At 53.5% G+C, this 18,127-nt stretch overlaps 9 protein-coding genes across 9 annotated transcripts; 5 read left to right on the top strand and 4 right to left on the bottom strand.

The window, feature by feature from the left end:
- Positions 1–10: 10 nt before the first annotated feature.
- J4E79_009143 (uncharacterized protein) lies at positions 11–1,014 on the bottom strand (the record flags this gene model as incomplete). Its single annotated transcript, XM_049357994.1, has 3 exons — positions 11–438; positions 513–750; positions 976–1,014. 3 exons carry the CDS (start codon positions 1,012–1,014, stop codon positions 11–13), a joined length of 705 nt encoding a protein of 234 aa, XP_049207593.1.
- A 307-nt stretch (positions 1,015–1,321) lies between these two features.
- Positions 1,322–1,725, top strand: J4E79_009142 (uncharacterized protein; the record flags this gene model as incomplete). Its single annotated transcript, XM_049357993.1, has 2 exons — positions 1,322–1,393; positions 1,456–1,725. 2 exons carry the CDS (start codon positions 1,322–1,324, stop codon positions 1,723–1,725), a joined length of 342 nt encoding a protein of 113 aa, XP_049207592.1.
- A 616-nt stretch (positions 1,726–2,341) lies between these two features.
- J4E79_009141 (uncharacterized protein) lies at positions 2,342–3,693 on the bottom strand (the record flags this gene model as incomplete). The annotated part of the gene is made up of 2 exons (XM_049357992.1): positions 2,342–2,495; positions 2,567–3,693. 2 exons carry the CDS (start codon positions 3,691–3,693, stop codon positions 2,342–2,344), a joined length of 1,281 nt encoding a protein of 426 aa, XP_049207591.1.
- Positions 3,694–5,012: 1,319 nt separating this feature from the next.
- On the top strand, positions 5,013–5,731 carry J4E79_009140 (uncharacterized protein; the record flags this gene model as incomplete). Its single annotated transcript, XM_049357991.1, has 3 exons — positions 5,013–5,207; positions 5,257–5,421; positions 5,471–5,731. The coding sequence occupies 3 exons, from the start codon at positions 5,013–5,015 to the stop codon at positions 5,729–5,731; spliced, it is 621 nt and encodes a 206-aa protein (XP_049207590.1).
- Positions 5,732–7,097: 1,366 nt separating this feature from the next.
- J4E79_009139 (uncharacterized protein) lies at positions 7,098–8,372 on the bottom strand (the record flags this gene model as incomplete). The annotated part of the gene is made up of 3 exons (XM_049357990.1): positions 7,098–7,153; positions 7,204–7,847; positions 7,903–8,372. The coding sequence occupies 3 exons, from the start codon at positions 8,370–8,372 to the stop codon at positions 7,098–7,100; spliced, it is 1,170 nt and encodes a 389-aa protein (XP_049207589.1).
- Positions 8,373–8,964: 592 nt separating this feature from the next.
- Positions 8,965–9,508, bottom strand: J4E79_009138 (uncharacterized protein; the record flags this gene model as incomplete). The annotated part of the gene is made up of 2 exons (XM_049357989.1): positions 8,965–9,384; positions 9,431–9,508. The coding sequence occupies 2 exons, from the start codon at positions 9,506–9,508 to the stop codon at positions 8,965–8,967; spliced, it is 498 nt and encodes a 165-aa protein (XP_049207588.1).
- A 2,900-nt stretch (positions 9,509–12,408) lies between these two features.
- J4E79_009137 (uncharacterized protein) lies at positions 12,409–14,336 on the top strand (the record flags this gene model as incomplete). Its single annotated transcript, XM_049357988.1, has 4 exons — positions 12,409–12,559; positions 12,621–12,716; positions 12,792–13,537; positions 13,587–14,336. 4 exons carry the CDS (start codon positions 12,409–12,411, stop codon positions 14,334–14,336), a joined length of 1,743 nt encoding a protein of 580 aa, XP_049207587.1.
- Positions 14,337–14,973: 637 nt separating this feature from the next.
- Positions 14,974–16,059, top strand: J4E79_009136 (uncharacterized protein; the record flags this gene model as incomplete). The annotated part of the gene is made up of 3 exons (XM_049357987.1): positions 14,974–15,052; positions 15,109–15,206; positions 15,259–16,059. The coding sequence occupies 3 exons, from the start codon at positions 14,974–14,976 to the stop codon at positions 16,057–16,059; spliced, it is 978 nt and encodes a 325-aa protein (XP_049207586.1).
- Positions 16,060–17,150: 1,091 nt separating this feature from the next.
- Positions 17,151–17,434, top strand: J4E79_009135 (uncharacterized protein; the record flags this gene model as incomplete). Its single annotated transcript, XM_049357986.1, is given in 2 exon segments — positions 17,151–17,390; positions 17,408–17,434. The coding sequence occupies 2 exon segments, from the start codon at positions 17,151–17,153 to the stop codon at positions 17,432–17,434; spliced, it is 267 nt and encodes an 88-aa protein (XP_049207585.1).
- Between the last annotated feature and the right edge of the window lie 693 nt (positions 17,435–18,127).

The following is an 18,127-nucleotide window of genomic DNA, read 5'->3' as shown; positions in this document are numbered from 1 at the left end:
GGAACTGACTCTATGTCTCGCTGAACTCGTACAACCCCTCGCGATCCGCAACTGGCACCTCCAGGTTTGCCTCTTCGATATCTTTTCCGTCGACCTTCAGCCCTGCACGCATAACGTCACCCGTCTTCACTGGGCCTACACCCTTGGGGGTTCCCGTAAGTACGATGTCGCCCTTCTCCAGTGTCATGACCCTGCTAATGTCGCTCAGCTGTCTTGGGATCCGGAAAAGCATCAGCTCAGTGTTGTCGGACTGCTTCATCTCGTTGTTGACTGAAAGCCAAAGGTGTGCTTTCTGTGGGTCTGGGATTCTGTTTTTCGCGATGAAGTTGCTGATGGGCATGAACGTGTCGAAGCCTTTTGCGATAGACCATGGGAGTCCTTTTCTTTTCGCCTCGTCCTGCACGTTACGGGCTGTCATGTCGATAGCGAGAATGTAGCCTGGGTCGTGAATGTTAGTCGGATGGATCTCGATATACTGTTATATTTGGCTGGATGTATGGCGTTCTAAGTACCTTCGATAGCATCCATAGCACCCTTAGTATCTTCAGGATGCAGATCGCGCAATGTCTTTCCCATGATAAGTCCAAGCTCAACTTCATAGTGCATGTTTACACCACGTGGGCGTAGGACGGGGCCAGCGCCCGGCAGCAAGATAGACGACGGTGGCTTCAGAAAGAAGAAGGGCTGCTTAGGCGTAGCACTCGACAACTCCTTGATGTGGTCTGCATAGTTTCTGCCTATGCACATAACCTGTGATACGTTAGAACACACGAAGAGTGTCTTTGCCAAACATCGCTCTTCAAGGCTCCCAAACCCAAACTTCATGACACGTGTGCCATCTCTTTAGCACATGCCTTCACACATCATGACAAGTGAGCAACTCTACAACTGCAACTCTCACTTTCACGCGACTTCCCAACCCTTTCTTCTTCTCTTAACCCGTTGATAGCGCGAACATGACACGAAATCACGTACCTTGCGGCAATTTGCCCTGATAGCCTGGATACTCGCCATAATGATAACCAACGAACGTATTCAAGACAATGACCTAAATCAGGCAGAAATGATTGAAAGCAAAGGTCGCACACCGTCTTCGGCAAAGTACTGAGCCGGCAATTGACGGGGGAGTTTTAAGCTGGGCCCCTGCCCGCGACGGGGAGTTGGGAACCGAGATGTGGGGTGAACGTCAGAGCTTCCAGGCCATGCATGCCACTTGCGCTCGCATCGTAACCAAACTATCAGAACCCGCACACGCTGCATTACACAGCTGTTGCCAAACACGACCAAACAGGTTTCAGGTTTCTCGTCAGCAATCGCAGATATGGCGCAAACCCAAGGAAACACAATGCAACTCGCGGAAATACTATCTGACCTCGTCTCCCTGCGCGTCTGTGTACGTCACCCTTCCTACACCAGCAAACCTGTACCCTTTCTAATCCAGATTCGCATGTGTAGGACCCCGCCGCAGCACTCGCCCTCGTATCCGCGCACTCGAATACCTCTACCTCCACATCACCCCCATCTTCTCACGGTACCGCCGCAAAGACACCAATAACAGACCCAACAACGACAACAACGGTGGACGAGGAGCAAGACCCAGAGCTGAAGCGCGCAAAAGACCTGCTGAGATACCACTACGAGGTCAAGGAGGCGCATAAGAGGGGAGAGTTGGGCAGAGGCCTGGAGGAAGCGAGGAGTTTGGTTAGGAAGGCTGTTGGGGGTTGAAGAGGGTGGGGTTGAGGATGAGATTACAATACTATGAGTGGAGGCATAGAGAATTGCTGGGAGGAGCCCAGCGCGAGAAGAGGGGACTTGGCGGCGAAGGTTAAGAGCGAGCCGTGTCTGGGGTCATGGTCGATGGCCGAGCTTATGCGCTGGGTGTTGAGGAACGTCAATACGGAGGGAGACATTATGGTGTCTACATACACGTCGCTGCATGTCAGTAGTAACTTCTTGCGCGGAGTTGCAGTATACAAGACAGAATCTGAACAAGAGACACCAGGTGCATCTCTTGTACTACAGTCTACATCGATAGATGGGAAGATCTTATTGAAGGCTCCAGGGAATCGTAGCCATCTGGGCTACATTTGTATCAACACAGTAACCTTCTTACAAGTGTTGTAGTAGGTAAAGAAGAGCATGCTACGAGCACTTCGGCCTTTATCATGTACGGTATGAAGCAGAGAAGAGGCGTTACACGTAAACGAAGACAAGGGTAATGATGGCATTGAGGTACGAGTAGCATCTACATAGGGAGAGGTAGTCAAAGCCAGGTAGAGGGTATTCTTAGGTGGACTTGAAGTTCACCACCACGATCCAAATACCAATCTTCCAATTCACTTCAAGATCCCGCAGCCGCGAGCATGGCATCGGCAATGGCCTTGACGTCCTCACCAGCCTTCTTCTTCTGGCGGAGAAGCACCATTATAGGGACGGACTCGGGCGGTGCGCGCATTGCAGCGAGAAGCTTGACTTTGTCGCGTTTGCGGGTTTTGCTGGTGGATGTTAGTATGAAAGTAAGGGTAGTGTAGTATAGCGATATCGGAGGAGAAATTGGTGTACTCACGTGGCAGTAGTGGCTACGGAAGGGGCTGGTGCCTCCGTTTCTGCTACAGACGGTGCCGGTTCCGGCGCTGGCGCTTCTGGAGGTTGAGGAGGCAGGTCTTCGGTCTCTGCGGCAGTGTATGCAGGTGCTGCCTCCGGTTCGGGTGCTGCTTCTGCTGGTGCTTCTGGCTCTACTGCCCTAGACACCGGTGCAACCTCAGGTTCAGCCGCCGGTGTTGCCTCGGGCTCTTCCGCGACAGGTGGTGCGGGTGGAGGTTCTGTTGGTGCATCTGGAACTGGTTCAGATGGTGCTTCCGGTTCGGCTGCACTCTCGACAGGCGCGGGCGTAGGTTCAGGCTCGGCAGCTGGTGGTGGAGGCTCTACGGGTGCTGTCTCAACGGGCTCTGTAGCAGGCACCTGCAACGTTGGCTCTGCTTCCGGCTCAGGTTCTGTTGATGTAGCCTCCTCGGGTGTTTCAACTTTGGGCTCGGCAGCTGGTGGCTCTGTTGTAGGCTCCTCGGGGACAGGTTCAGGTGCAGGATCTGCCGAACGCTGGACTGGAGCAGGAGCAGCTTCGGGCTCTTCAGCTGGAGGCTGTGCTGCTGGCTCTTCCGGTGCGCCCTCAGGTGTTGGTTCAGCGGCAGGTTCAGACGGCTTTTCCTCAGGGGGCTCCTCTACAGGCTCAGGAGGTTCGGTTGCAGCTTCAGGCTCTTCGGCTGGTGGGTCTGCTGGTGGTTCTTCGGGGGCAACTTCAGGTTCTGTATCCGGCCCAGGTGCAGGATCTGCGGGAGGTTGATCCGGGGTAGGCTCAGCTTCAGGCTCAGCTGCAGGCTCAGCTGCAGGCTCTTCTGGGGTAGCTTCAGGTGCCTCTTCAGCAGGTCCATCAGTCTGAGCTTCACCAGGGCCCTCCTCTGGTGGATTGGGAGGAGGTTTGAAATCGAGTTCCGGTGGTTCTGGCTCATCATCTGGCTCAGGTGCAGCTGTGTCGGTGTCTTCAGGATATGGGTTAGGAGGCGGTTCGACAGGCAGTGGTGGTACGGGCCTGCCATGATGTCCGGGCTTCGCAGGCTTGTGAGGACGTTTGGGCTTGGTATGCTTCTCGGGTTGCTCCACAAGAGGCACGTCCGAAGCCGCAGCTTGGCCCGCCATGACAAGTGCGGATGGAATTAATGATAGACGAGAGATGCTAAGGAGGAGCTATGAGAAGCAATTCGAGCGGTGAGATTGGACGCGGGAGAAAATGGTATGCTGGCCCAGGTAAGTGGATGGTTGTGGCCACATCCTATTTGATCGAGATAGCTTGACTCTGGAACAGAAAGAGAAGCCTTGACCCAAACATCTTGATCGGGTGACGGCAGGAAGAGATGCGTAAATACAGCAAGTACGCGTTCAGCCTTTCCCAACTTGGACTGCTGAGTTTAGCGATCGCGGCCACTGCATGATCGCTTTCGACACGGATATCGAGCGGGTCGAGATTGGCGAGTTCTACTATTTCCGGAGCTCTTACCCTGCCGACTTCGACGAGATAGTAGAGGAGGCTGGAGATTCAGGCGATTTGTCATCTACAACAGAGAGAGTGGGAGCCACCCAAAGACCCGCCTGAGCACAGCGGAGCCGCCTACTTCTTAAAGCCTTAGCTTGTGTTTCTATTCCTGATGGATGAATGGAGTCGATGCCGGAGCAGATCCCTTTAAGGCGATGCGCTTCGTCATCGTTTCCGCGGTGGCTGTGCGACTGATGAGGGAGGTAGCCACTGCCGCTGAGCTGCCATTCGTTAACAAGCAGTTCTATGAGCTGTGCTGGATGAGACTGCGTCTCCATCTAGGCCAGCCGCTGCGGCAGTATCAGCGAGTCTTCCTTGAAGATGCCGCCGTGAGACATGAGGTTGTGTTATTATAAAACGTGCTTACTACGTTCCTAGTGTGCGACTGTCTGCCGGCGGTAGCTTATATAGATATGCGGTCCGCGCTCTACCTCAAGACATGCAGCACGCATCGCATCTTCAATCTTTGATGTTGTTCGAAGGTGAGTACAGTAGACTCATGGCTATGATAGCAAGGCCTTGTATCTCGAGCGTACCACCTTATTCAAGGAAAACTCTAAACACTGTGGAGCCTACATCAAGATAAAAACATGCAAAGTAGGTAACCTAACGTCAATGTAGGCTCTAGACCTGTTCGGATTTTCTTTTTTATGAGGTGGTACGCTCGCAGCAATGCAGTGTTTGCCGCGGATCGCGGTCTCTAGTGTCTGAGTTCAAGATGTGGCAGGGAAAGCGTGAGGGTTGGGACGGGTGACGACAGCGTTAGCGTCGGTCGTACCTGCATGAACGACGTAATTCCCGGAGGTTGCCGCCAAGCCCGCAGATGGGCCCGCCCGAGCTCCAGCTTTCACTGTCGCGAACTCGTCTTCCCGCACACGCGTCACCCCATTACTCTTGCAACTGCACACTATCTCAAGTCCTCAAAATGGCGCTCAGCATCGATCAGAAGCGCCTCAAGGCGACAAAGTTCCCTCCCGAGTTTGACAAGAAGGTCGACATCGAGAAAGTCAACATCGACCTGATGAAGAAGTGGATTGCTAACAGGATCACCACTATCCTCGGTGACGAAGACGACATTGTGGTCGAGACGTGCTACAATCTCATTGAGCAGAATCAATTTGTCAGTAACCCTCCAGTTGACACAACGGAATGTTTGCTGACGGACGCAGCCCAAAATCAAGGAAATCCAGATTCAGCTCACGGGCTTCCTCAACAAGGAGACCGCACCTTTCTGCAAAGAACTATGGGATCTCATGCTGAGTGCGCAGGATAGTCCCATGGGTGTGCCCCGAGAATTGCTCGAAGCCAAGAAAGCCGAATTGCAACAGGAGCAGGTAAGTTAGGTCGGAGGCTTGCTCATTTACCATCGCTGACAACTCGTAGCTTTCCAAAGCCGCTGCCGATGCTCGTCGTGCCGAAGAACAAGCGCAGAACGCTATGATTGACTCGTTCCGTCAGAGCGAGCGTCCGGAACGACCCGAGCGTGGCCCTGAACGTGGCCGTGGCGGAGGAGGAGGACGATACCGTGGTAGTGATCGTAGAGGACGTGGAAGGGACTTTGACAGAGGACTGCCGCGTCGCGATCGCGACTCAAGATCACCACCGTATGTCCTTCGCATTTACACTGAAGATCAAGACTGCTGACATGTGACAGGAGACGAAGACCCTCCCCACCGAATCGCGAGCGCGATGTCTACATACCTGGAGGAGGTCGTGGTCGCGGGCGTGGAGGCCGTCGCGACAGGTCTCGCGAGCGTCGTCGCTCACCCTCGGGCAGTCGTTCTGCATCTCCACCAGCTCGTCGTATACGTCGCTCACCATCGTCAGAACCCTCTCGATCTCCACCACCACGACGTCGACCGCGGCGTTCCCCGTCAGCTGACCGCTCAAGATCTCCTCCTCGTCGTGCGCGTCGTCGGTCTCCTTCCCGTAGCAAGTCTCCACCTGCAAGACGAAGGAGAGACCGGTCTCGAAGCCGGGACAGCAGGAGGCCACCTAGGCCCATTTCGCGATCTAGTTCCCCACCAGTCAGAAACAAGTCGAGCTCACCAGCACCCAGGCTGCGATCACGTTCGCGATCACGAACTCCTCCCCGCCGCCGGCGTCGCTCCCCATCGAGCTCTATGTCTATAAGCCCTGCACGACCGCGGCGGCGCAGACGTTCTACTTCGTCTGGGGCCGATTCAAACGGTTCTCGCGCCGACATCAAAAAGCGTAAACGATCCGTTAGCTCTAGCAGGTCACGATCTCGCAGCAAAACCGGTAGGGCTAGACGTCGTGTCACTCGCTCACCCACAGGATCACCGGCTCGTGAGGGTACTCCCAAGTCATAGGCTGTCTATAAGCACGCTCTCTGCAAAGCATGCTTAACGGGACCGCGTTCTTCCTATGCAGAAGCGAAGCGGTGTTGGCGGTGCCGCCCAGTGAAGAGAGCATACGATCGATGCAAGCCCCCGCCATTTAAGTTTGAAAAGCAAGGGAAAAGGCGACTATGATCGGTTTAATCGCTGCTTCCCTCTAAACGCTTGAATCACATCCTTGCCCACGCGCCATGGAGGACCTCAAAACATGATGATATGGATGGATAGAGAATGTCTGTACTGCAACTACGCCCATTAATATTCCGATGGTCATTTGTACTCTAGACCGTTTTACATATCGCAACCTTGAGCATTCATTTCCAATCCTCATTCTACTACGTCCCTGACATTAATGCGGTGTATTGCATACTTCTTCGCGGCTTTCGCGTAGATACTAGTATACGCTTCTCGGCGCGATATATGTCTCGGGCTTCGGTGTGGCGCTGCGGCGCTATGACACAGTAACACACGCATGCAAGGCCGTTCGCGGAGGTACAAGGTGTGACCTGTGATCCGGTACTTTTCCATGGCCTTGCCATGTGGCCTCCCGTGGCCAGAGCGGAACCTTAGTGCCTTCCGGGGTCATCGGCGCGTGGTGAGACCTGTAGTCTTTTGCAGAAGTTCAGTCATCAAAACCGCGTTTCGTGACTTCATCCTTTGCGCCGTTTACACTGTGCAGCTACGACACTAATGTCGTCAAGCTTTCCTAGAATAATGTCAGCAGAGAACCTCGCGCATGTAGCTAGCTGTACGTACCTCCTTCAATAGACAGGCCCTCATCAATCGCCTTCTCCATATACGGACTCTCGGCAAACGGGTCTTGAGCAATCTCTCTCGCAGCATTGACCAGCTGCTGCGCTACGAATTGCATACCATCAGCATAAGTCTGATCTTCTGTATCTTTCTCCTTGTCACCGTTCCACTTCTCCATGCTTTCGCAGATGTTCTCTACGATTTCATGTTCCCACAGGTTATCTACTACGCCATCCGACATTGCCAGGACGACATCTTCTTCCTGAATTTCGACGCAATCCATGGCTGCGTTGTTGTCCGGAGTGTCTGGACTATTAGTCCCTAACTGCCGTGGGCAATCGAACCAGTGCCACTGCTCTTGCGTTTTGTATATGACCTCCTTGCTACTCGGCCGTATGACGAGGATCTGAGAATCGCCTAGTTGCGTTACGTAGAGTAGAGGGTGGTCGGGTTGCTCGTTATCTGCACCGAGGAGTGCTCCGCAGGCGGTGGTCGTACCGTGCCATTCGTTGGGCGAGGAGGTCGCTTGCTTTGTGAGTTCGTATGCGGTCTGGAGGTATGTGACGGGGTTTGGAGGTGAGGTGGAGGAGTAGGATGCGCTCTCGATTTCGAGGGACCAGAAATGTGCGATTAGGCGGGACCATAGACTGCAGAGTATGGTTAGTACTTGTACGTCTGAAGACCAAACGGCACGCGACTTACGCAGCATGACCCTTTTCTCTTGTTGCCCATGCGCCCACGCCGTCGTTCGCTGCAATGAAGCTCTCACTGACTAGCACCGCATCGTCCCCATTTGTGACACCTCTTATCATCTGCCCGTTGACAGTCGGTCGGCGATCACGACTCTTGTTGTGCGTGCTCAGGGGCTCAGAGAAACTCGTCGAAGGCAGCGACAGGAAAGGCGGAGGAAACGGCCGCGAAGGCCTCTTTGCGAAGAGCGCATATCCAGCCTCGAAGTAGAAAGGCAACTTGGACCTGGGCGGCGCAGCGTTATCGGGAACCGGTGTAGTCGTGCCAGCGCCCGTTTGCGCTTTGGACGCTTGCTGAGAAGACCATCTCGAACATTGCGGGAAGACGATTACGGGCGACTTTCGTTGTGCCAGTCTCCAGGTTTGTGATAGTTGGTGCTGGAGGAGGGGTCTACTGCGCATGCGAAAGGAAGGTGCGAGCATGCCAGCGATGGAGTATGCAGAGAAAGAAAAAGTTCTGTTGAGGACTTTTGCGTCCAGAAATGTTCAACCCAAAAAACCATGCGGAGCCGTCGCTCTACCTTCCGGTGTGTGGGGAACCCGAGAATGCGGTTTGCGCATGGCGACCATGGATCGGGAATGTGAGGACATGAGTCAGCAAGTGGTATTGCCGTCTACCATGACGTGTGGGGGAGTGTCGAAGGCTCACATCGCGCGAGAAATGGCCATACAAAGATCAAGGACATTTAATATAGTCGAGTAAGGTTGCACAGACATGATCTACGGGACATGGTCTTGTACACGTTTTTAGGTATTAGTGCAGCGTGGACAGGCTAGAGATCATCACTACCTCTGGCGCTGTCGCAGGGCCTGATACGCCTGGGTACTGCAAACACGTATTTATAATATTTTGAAAGAGCATGTGTCGTAGATGACTACTTTCTGAGGATCATCGTCCTCCAAGCCGTGTTGAATTGAGCTTCCATAGCATTGCCATAGGGTATACCAGATAAACGCCTTCCAATGCATCCTGTGAGGTTATTCCATTGCCCATCACTGAGCATCTCAAGCCAGTTTATGCCCTCCTCTTCGCAAAATTCTCCAGATCCGCCCGTGTAGCCACGCCCAGGACGAACTTCCTGCTCGCGTCTGTCACTACCGCAAACTCCTGCTTCCCGCTTCCGTCTACCCCGCCGGCAAAGAACTCCTCGAGCTCTTCCAGAGGCGTCTCGGTGGTGATGACCTTGTATCTCCTGCCGCGACGTTGGAACTTGTGCATGGCAGCCTCAACCGGGTCGCTGTCCTTGACTTTACCCTCTTTGAGGAGTTGCTGGAGATGCGGGATGCTGATGTAGCCGAGTAGGGCGCGGTTCGTTTGCGAGATGACTGTGAGGTGTGTGTAGTCGCGCTCAAGACCGGACATGAGCGCCCATGATATGGGGTCCGAGGGCTGAATGGACAGCGCAGGCGGGGGGTCAAGGTCTTCTACGGTGGCCTGCGGGTCGTTAGACCTGGCATGCTGGGTAATCGAGCATACATACACCACGGTATTTGTCCGCCCATAGTGCTTGATAGTCGCTGGTAGAGGTGCCGTTGGCGGTGGGCGCTTCAGCTGCCATTGTTCTGGTGGGAAGATATTGCGGGGATGTTTGTTACGCAACTTTCAGAGGAAAGCTAGGGGTGCAGATCGCCGGGTCCTCGATGGCCATGCGCTAGTAATTGCAGCATGCGCGGACCGGGCTCTAGCGGGTAAGGCTTTTGCAGTACCTGTGTGTTTCAGAACGTATGACAGACGTTCTAGCCGGCCTGCAAGCACCTGCGTAAGCCTACCCAGGTACGGCCGCAGGTATCCTGATTGCACCCTCGACACTGCTGTCTGATCGTCCCGACTAATGCGCTTTCCATGCTACATACTTCACGTGTCGGCTTGGTCTTCGTGACCAGATTGGACTTTCAGACTGCGGCTCTACTTAGGGCACACATGGTTTTGCAGCGCTTAAAGGTACACGTGATGGGCGGTCCACTAGCGACAACCACAGGTCTCGCTCGTGGGAGCCGCCCGCTTCGAACACCATCAACGCCCTCACATCGCGAGCAAGTGCATGTCTTGCATTCTTCGTATGCAGATTTCGGATATCCGATCTGTACTCTTAATATTTATGTACCGCACGACGACCACACGATGGCACTACCAGCGCACCACTGCCCCTCGATCGCCCACGTAAACCGGTCGGACGAACGACAATCGCATACATCGCACTAGTAACCACATCGGATGAAGGCATCGATGGATATGGAGACCGCATGGCTGGGGCCTCGACGCTGGCCTGGTGCTGGCCCCCGTGCCTTGGCTCTGCGAAAGCCGCTTTGACGAGGCCTCATGTCGGGACGCTTTATGTTCGGAGGTCGCGACAACCATCGTCATCATCATCGCATACCACAACAGGGGACATTCTCGTATTGGGTCTCTCAGCATTGCTTCGCGCATGTCCAAGAAATGAATGCTGCCAGCGACTGAATTACTCTAGGCGATAAAAAGCAAGCCGTCTTGCTTCACAGCATTTGCACGATATCGGACCACCAGCGAATGGCCAAATATGGGTTTACACCTGGAAGCGATATACAACCGTGTTACCGCCGTGAGTATTACACAAGAGACGGCAGATGCAGGCTTATCGATAATCACGCGGATGCGGGCCACCCCCGTCTCGGACTATGACAATCCGGGGAAGCCTTCCACCTAGGAGGGACCGTTCTCAATTCTGACTGAAGATACTACTGACCCTGTGTCTTGTTCTAGGAAATCCGTCATACGTAACAGATATGCATTCCTTGTTCATCCCCGGGTTCTACGAGGTGATCCAGACAGTACGGGAGCATGGCCATTTCTAGGTCCCGCAGTGTGGTTTCGAATACCGCTGCTGAGGCTCATGATTTTGGCCATTAGCACGTTCATGATTGCGCTCTTATCCCGTATTTGAGTTGGCTACAGGTCCTCTCAGATGCATACTTTCCCTCCATATCATACGCATAGTCCCACTGCTTTTACCCTTCCAATTCTGTGCAGGGCATCTTCATTTTTATTACGCCTTCACTCACTCGAGAAAGACACGTCTGACGAATTCGGTAAAGAGATGGAACTTGTGCGATCTGTACAGGGATACAGTGTCGTATGAACCGACCTGTATCGAAGTACGCAGCCAGTTTAACGAGTCCATGATGCCCTAGAAGTAGATACGAGGAACAGCAAGGCTTCACTCATCATGGGACTGACACAGCATGACGGTCGGTCCTTAGAAGTGGGGTTTACTGATTCCATCTATCATACTACAAGGTCTTTCTGAAAGGCCTTGGAGATGTCGCGGTGTACTTTATCAAGGCAGATGTACCAAACTCCCTAACGCCAACTTGAATGCGACCTCAAATCCTGGCCATCTTATCCAATCAAGGTAATGTATTCATCTACACCCAATTTTGACTGCGCAGCTAGAGCTGTCGCGCAGGAGATAGGTTGCGAAGGCATAGGGGACAATGGAGCTGGCAGGGTCGTTGGCTTTGTCTCGATGGTAAGATGCGGAATTTTGGTGAAGTGCAGGCTAGACTACGGTGAGTGTTTCTTTGTCTTATCTAAATTCAACAATACTTAAGCTGACGATGTTCTAGTAGTAACCGAAATGCAAAATACCCTGACAAGCCTACCCTGAGCACGTCCAAAACCCCGCAGCTCAGCGTTCTCACTTGGTGCCACTCAACTTAGCCGCTCATATCTCACCATCGTCGCAACACGAGCGTCATCTTCTAGCGACGAGCACACTGACCTCACAGAACGAGAAAGAGCTGGGAAAGGTGGTCTCAACAAGTGTCGCTGCCATCGGCCTGCGCTCTTACCTCGAGGGATTCGTCTAGCTCGTCAGTGGCGGCTTCTCAGTCACAGCCGATCGACCGCTCACCGTAGCTCAACAAAGCGAGAAAGGCATAATCAAAAGAGCTGCGCCGACGTGGAAAAACCGTCACTTTCGCATCATCAGCAAGCTTCGTGCACAAGTATCAGAACAGTGGGTTTGCTTGGCCGGAGGCGCGGCTGCTCTCAGGGCTGTACTCCTGCACGGACCCAAGTCATCGCATCGCGCGAAACCTCCCACGACGCAGCAAACACGCCACACTTGCTGCAACATTACCAAAACTTCACCGGTGCCTAAACGAACGAATCCCAATTACCTCGCGCTTTTTCGAACGCGATAGCTCGTGTGGTGCGTGCAGGCCGAAGAACGTCACGTGCTGCGCCTGGCGTCGCTGGAAAGTTCAAGAGTTGCGTCTCCGATCTCTTCTTTCTTGCCCTCCCCACACCACCACAATACGACCCAACCACCTCACCCACCGCGCACCATCGATCTACCCGGTCGACCATCAATCACGCGACACTGCCATCGCGCCCGACACATCGACGAGGTAATTCGCGAATCTGCGCCTCCCTTACGCGTCGACACGACATCGTACAAGCGTGAGCTCGACTCGCACAATGGCGGACGAGGCCAACCCACCCGTGTCTGCGGACATCACCAACACTGCTGAGTTGCCGACGCGTTCTTCAGACGCTGTTGCAGAGCCTGCTGTCGCTGAGGCCAAGCCGGCTGAGGACGGTGTCATAGCCACCTCAGGTGTCGCCGAAGGTAACCAATAGCCTGCTCGTAAAATTTACAGGGCGCAGTAGCTAACGCGATCGCGAACTAGTTCCCGAAGACGACGCTGCTCAAAAAGACGATGCCGCGAAGGAAGACGTCACTGCTGACGCGCAGGCAGAGCCAACCACGGCCAGCGACGACGCAGGTAAGTCCAGCCACGCTTGATTTCGAGCCTCGGGCTACCAGCGTATTACAATCGCGTACTAACCTATTATTTCAGATGCCGCCCCTGCCTCCGACGCGCCAGCAATGAATGGCACTCCAGCACCGAAGAAGGCTGCCAACGGCAAGCGCAAATCAGGCGCAGGTGTCCCCGAGCACAAGAAGAAGACACCGGCCAAGAAGGGAAAGAAGCCGCCCCCTGAGCTGCGTCTGAATGTCTCGCCTGGTGACATGTTCATGGTCGCCATGCGGGGTTACCAGCCATGGCCAGTCATTGTTTGCGATGAACAAATGCTCCCAGAGTCGCTGCTTAGCAAACGTCCTGTCAGTGCTAAGCGCATTGACGGTACATATCGCGAAGACTTTCTCGAGGGCGGCAAAAACGCTAAGGATCGGAGGTACCCGGTCATGTTCCTGGGCACCAACGAATTCGCATGGCAGGTCAACACTGAGCTGTTATCATTCGACATCGAGGAGGTGAAGAAGGACGTGGAGTCCAGCAACCAAGGCAAGAAGAACAAGCAGCTCTGGGAAGCGTATCAAATCGCGGCTGAGGGTCACGATCTGGCACACTTCAAGGAGATGCTGGCTGCCCACGAATCTGCGATGCAAGAAGACGTGGAGCAGAAGGAGCAAAAGAAGAAGGAGAAGGCTGAGAAGTCAGCCAAGCGTAAAAGCACAGCCCCTGACGACTCAGAAGACGTTGAGATGGGAGAAGCTGGCGACGATGCTGCCCCTGCAAAGAAGGCGAAGGCCACTAAGAAGCGCAAGAAGGATGATCAGAGCGATGGCGAGAACGAGAAGGTATGCGCCGCATATACCCGTCGATTTACGCACTCTAATTTGCTTACAGGCTGTAAAGACTCCCAAGATCAAGTTGACGACTGGCAAGACACCAAAGGCCGCCTCGGCCGCGAAACCCAAGAAGGAGCCCAAGTCTAAGAAGAAAGCGAGTGAGGAAGCTGCGCCCGAAACACCAGAGGAGGCTCCTATGACTGAAGAGGAGCGACTAGTGAAGCGCGAGAAGCAAGTTCTTTACCTCCGTCATCGCTTGCAAAAGGGCTTCCTCTCGCGCGACCAGAAACCAAAAGACGAGGACATGACGAGCATGGACGAGTACCTGAAGCAGCTTGAGGCTCACGAGGATCTGGAGGCCGATGTCATAAGGAAGACCAAGGTGCACAAGGTACTGAGGGCAATTCAGAAGCTTGAAACTATTCCGATGGAGGACGAGTACCACTTCAAGCAGCGCTCCAGTGATCTTCTCTCCAAGTGGACCCCTGCTCTGGCGTCTGAGCCTGAGGCTGCTGCTGCCAACGGCGTCAAGAGCGAAGATCGGGAGAAGTCTGAGTCTGCCAAAGACGAGGCGCCGTCTGCTGAGAAGACCACAGAGGAAGATAAGAAGGACGATGCTAATACCGATGCCGCCGTTACCAAGACCGCTGACGAGGATGGCGATGTGCAAATGTCGGAAGCCGACAAAGAGGTCATCAAGGATGCGCCTGCAGCGCAAGAAGAGGCTGAAAAGAGCGCAGAAGGCGTCGAGAAGGCGACTGCTGAGCCTGAGACTGCTGCTGCGGCAACGGATGATGCGTCCACCTAAACGCGGCGCGCTCATGAGCAATGAGCAAGGAACTGGCGTCTTCGGCTCGGTTGCGGTCGTCTTTCTGCAGTAACCTGACTGCAACACTGAAGCGCAACGGCTTGCGATGGTTGGTATGAGCATGCCTTTACAAAACGCGTTCGGCTATCTCTACAGCTGGCGCACCAGCTTTCGTATTTGGACGATAGGGTCACCGGTGTATATACATATAGTGCTGAACAAGCAGGGTTATTGCGGTCCGATGAGAAGATGCGGGCTTATTTTTTGCGACATGCGTCTTCTTTCATAGGTTCTCAGAGATTAGTGAGCTTTAGCGGAGTAAGAGACTGTCTTAGCAATCGATAACACTTGGAATTACCTCTTGAATATGCCGCTGCTGTTTCCGACAGTGATCACATTGACTACTTTTCATATCTTTGTTCTCTCCGCGCATGTATCATGGTAATGTGTGGCGCGCGCATCGCGTGGAGCAATGGATGCCCCGCTATCATTATGACGTACTCTTCGCGCGTTGAGCTCCATAACAAAACCATAGCCGCGCAAAGCTCCTCGCAGCTATTAACAACAATCGAGACTCGATACTTTTTGTCGTACAAACACTCAATACATCAATCGACACCCCGAACAATATTTAAAGATGGCCAGCGCAACTAGAAAAGACCTGCTCAAGAAGGTCTACAACATGGTACCGCCCATGCTCGAGAGCTTTCACAAAGGTAAGGAATGATCTATGATACTAGCCTCCAACATGGATTCTAATGCATTTGAACAGGTCAATTGGGTCGTGTAGCTGTCATTGGTGGCAGTGAAGACTACACTGGTGCGCCTTACTTTTCTGCTATGGCATCCGCAAAGCTAGGTTGCGACATGGTAGGAACATCCAGATCAAGCCATATCAGACAACGTACTCACCTGGCTGCAGTCCCATGTAATTTGCGAACCCGGCGCCGGTGCGGTAATCAAGACATATTCTCCCAACCTCATGGTACACCCATACATGCGTCAATCGAAGAACCTCGCCAAGTCCGAGAGCGCAGACAGCATCACCTCGGAAGTAGTAGCCATGCTATCACGTCTCCACGTCATTGTCATTGGTCCTGGTCTTGGTCGCGATGAACTCATGCAAGAAACCTGCGCACAGGTCATCCAGGAGGCAAGGAAACAGGGCATCCCATTTGTGCTAGACGCAGACGGTCTCTACCTCGCTCAGACAAGGCCGGAACTCGTGGACGGCTGCACTGAATGCATTCTCACACCCAACGTTGTCGAGTTCGCAAGGCTAGCCAAGGCTAAGGGCGTAAATGTTGATGAAGGTGATCCCTCAGAGCTGTGCGCCAAGCTGTCAAAGGCATTCGGTGGTGTGACCATCATCCAGAAGGGCGCCAAGGACTACATCTCCAACGGTTCGCACACACTCGTATCTGAGGGCGAGGGTGGTCTGAAGCGCTCTGGTGGCCAGGGTGATACTCTTACCGGCAGTCTGGCGACCCTGTTGGCGTACAGGAAAGCATACCACGACAAGATCTGGGACATTGGCACTGAGATGTCAAGGAGCGAGACGCTTGCTCTTGCGGCGTATGGTGGATCATGCATCACTAGGGAATGCTCGAAGCTGGCGTTCAAGGAGATGGGCAGGTCGCTGCAAGCCAGTGACTTGACTGGCCATGTCCACACTGCTTTCCTCAACGTCATCGGCGAGAGGGAGGAGACTCCCATGTTGTGAGCAGGAGAGGACTCTTTTAGTGATGATAACAGCAAGTGTCTATGGCAAAGCACACCTAGTGTCATAGACTGGCGTTAATACATAAATAAATGTAATGATATGTACAAAATCCTCTTTTCGGCCGCCTTTTTTTCGTGCCTTTGAGCGACATAGCGGTCTACTGTCCGAGTATATGAGGCCGCTTGATCCTCATACGATTTGCTAAGTGTTGTCAATGATCAGGCCATTTACCAATTCATGTTCACATATGCTGTGCGCGGGCCCAAAATCGCTGAGCCAGACTCCCGCGGTTTGAAGGAGTCTTCGGATACTGCACATTGTGTCAAGTAACTCGGACTTCGATAAGAGGAATTGACAAAAGAGTATGGCAGAATTATGTCCTATCACGTATGTACAGTTTTTTACTCTAATGAAACAAAACTGTACGCGAGAATGTACACAACTACCTAGACGAACGTATTGTACTCAACCTAGGTACAGAACAAGATCTCTAGAACCCAACGTACAAGCAGGCTTCCTAGGCAACGTAGTTATTCGCAATTCCCCAGTATCGTGAATGTCCACTCAAGGCTGGACACTACAGCAAACGTAGCACACCTGGAACAAACGGTACCTCAAGAAACGTCACACGGTTCAAGGAAGATGCCATGAGCGCATGCATATGCAGGGCATCTGAAAATAGACGGCGTGCATGTGGAAAATGTTCCGGCCATTGAGGATCGCGTTGGTGGTTGTGCTGATGAGGCTCGGCGACTGCGCATATGCAAGGGGCGATTTCGGGCTGAAAGAGGATTATAGCCCGGGAATCTACCCCCAATGTAAGCAGCTTTGATCAGGTTCGGGGCTACGGACTTGATGTTGGCGGATAGAGAACTTCCTGTCTAGGTGTATGTACGCGCTTCGCCCCAAACGGATGCCTTTCTTTGTCCTCCAAAATATCGGAATGCATTCCCGCCTCTGTCTGTGCAACAGCAGGATCAGTGCAGCCATGTGTAGACAAAGGGAGCCTTTAAGCAACGCTATCGTCATCGAGGTGTATGTATGTGCATCTGTTGGTTCACTTCTGCACTTCTAATCATCATTGTTGCAACATGGCACACTCTGCAGAGGATTACTATGACATGCCCGTCGAGATGCTGCCGTCTGCAAACTTCGCAGGCCGCCCTACGAGCGACATCAGCATAGGCATGTACGACGGGCTCTGGGATTTGATGTTCTCACCCTCCTCTTATTCATCCGAAGACGAAGCGGCAGAAGAAGGCAACGAAGCCGCTCTACAACTACGAAACCCGCCGAGATCACCTCCTTCGCCGACGCAATTAGAGTCGCCAGTAAGACCAACAATCAGAGTAACGTCACCGACGCTCAGATATGAGGAGAGAAAATGGAGAGAAAGCTGGGCCAACGATGAGAGCATGATAGATCGGCCACGGTTGAAGAAGAAGTCCCAGACAGCACCTCCCGGTGGCTTTGAAGCACAGGCTACACCACCCCTGGAGCCACGGCGAGCGATCAGTGTAAGGTTGAGCTACTCGAACACAATAAGGAGACGGCGGCCGAAGTCGGATGAGGGGGTTGCGAACTGTTTGGACACCAAGAAGGTCTCCAGGGACGGGCGATTGGGACCACGCAAGGCATTGCCGAAACCACCATCATGCCAGGATAACGAGGCGACACCTCATCGTACGACGCGTGCTCTCGGCTTCTTTCCCGAGAAATCACGAGGGCAGGAGACTGTGAAACACAAGCAGCTTGGAACGCTAAACACTCTGAACACTGCTCTGGCGGACTTTGAGTCGAAGAGATTGCCTACCTCGCCCAGCTCGATGCTAGAAACACCACGAGAATGTTACGCAACACCACCAGAGCGGCTTGGGACAAGTGAAACCTCAGGTAGTCCACGCTCATCTCGCTCGTGGGGTCGGAAGTCAGTCCGGTCTGTCAGACCTGTTGCTCATACAACCCACTCGCCCTCCTCCGCACGGCCAAACGTAGAAGCCCACCATACGCTAAAGCGCAAACACCAACGTGGAGATGTTGACGCGGCTGAACGGCGGAGAGTTTATCT

Source organism: Alternaria viburni (assembly GCF_023758015.1).
Source record: "Alternaria viburni strain BMP 2772 chromosome Unknown scaffold_23, whole genome shotgun sequence".
In the NCBI taxonomy this organism is placed as follows: Eukaryota; Fungi; Ascomycota; class Dothideomycetes; order Pleosporales; family Pleosporaceae; genus Alternaria; species Alternaria viburni.
This window is presented reverse-complemented; position numbering and strand designations above follow the sequence as displayed.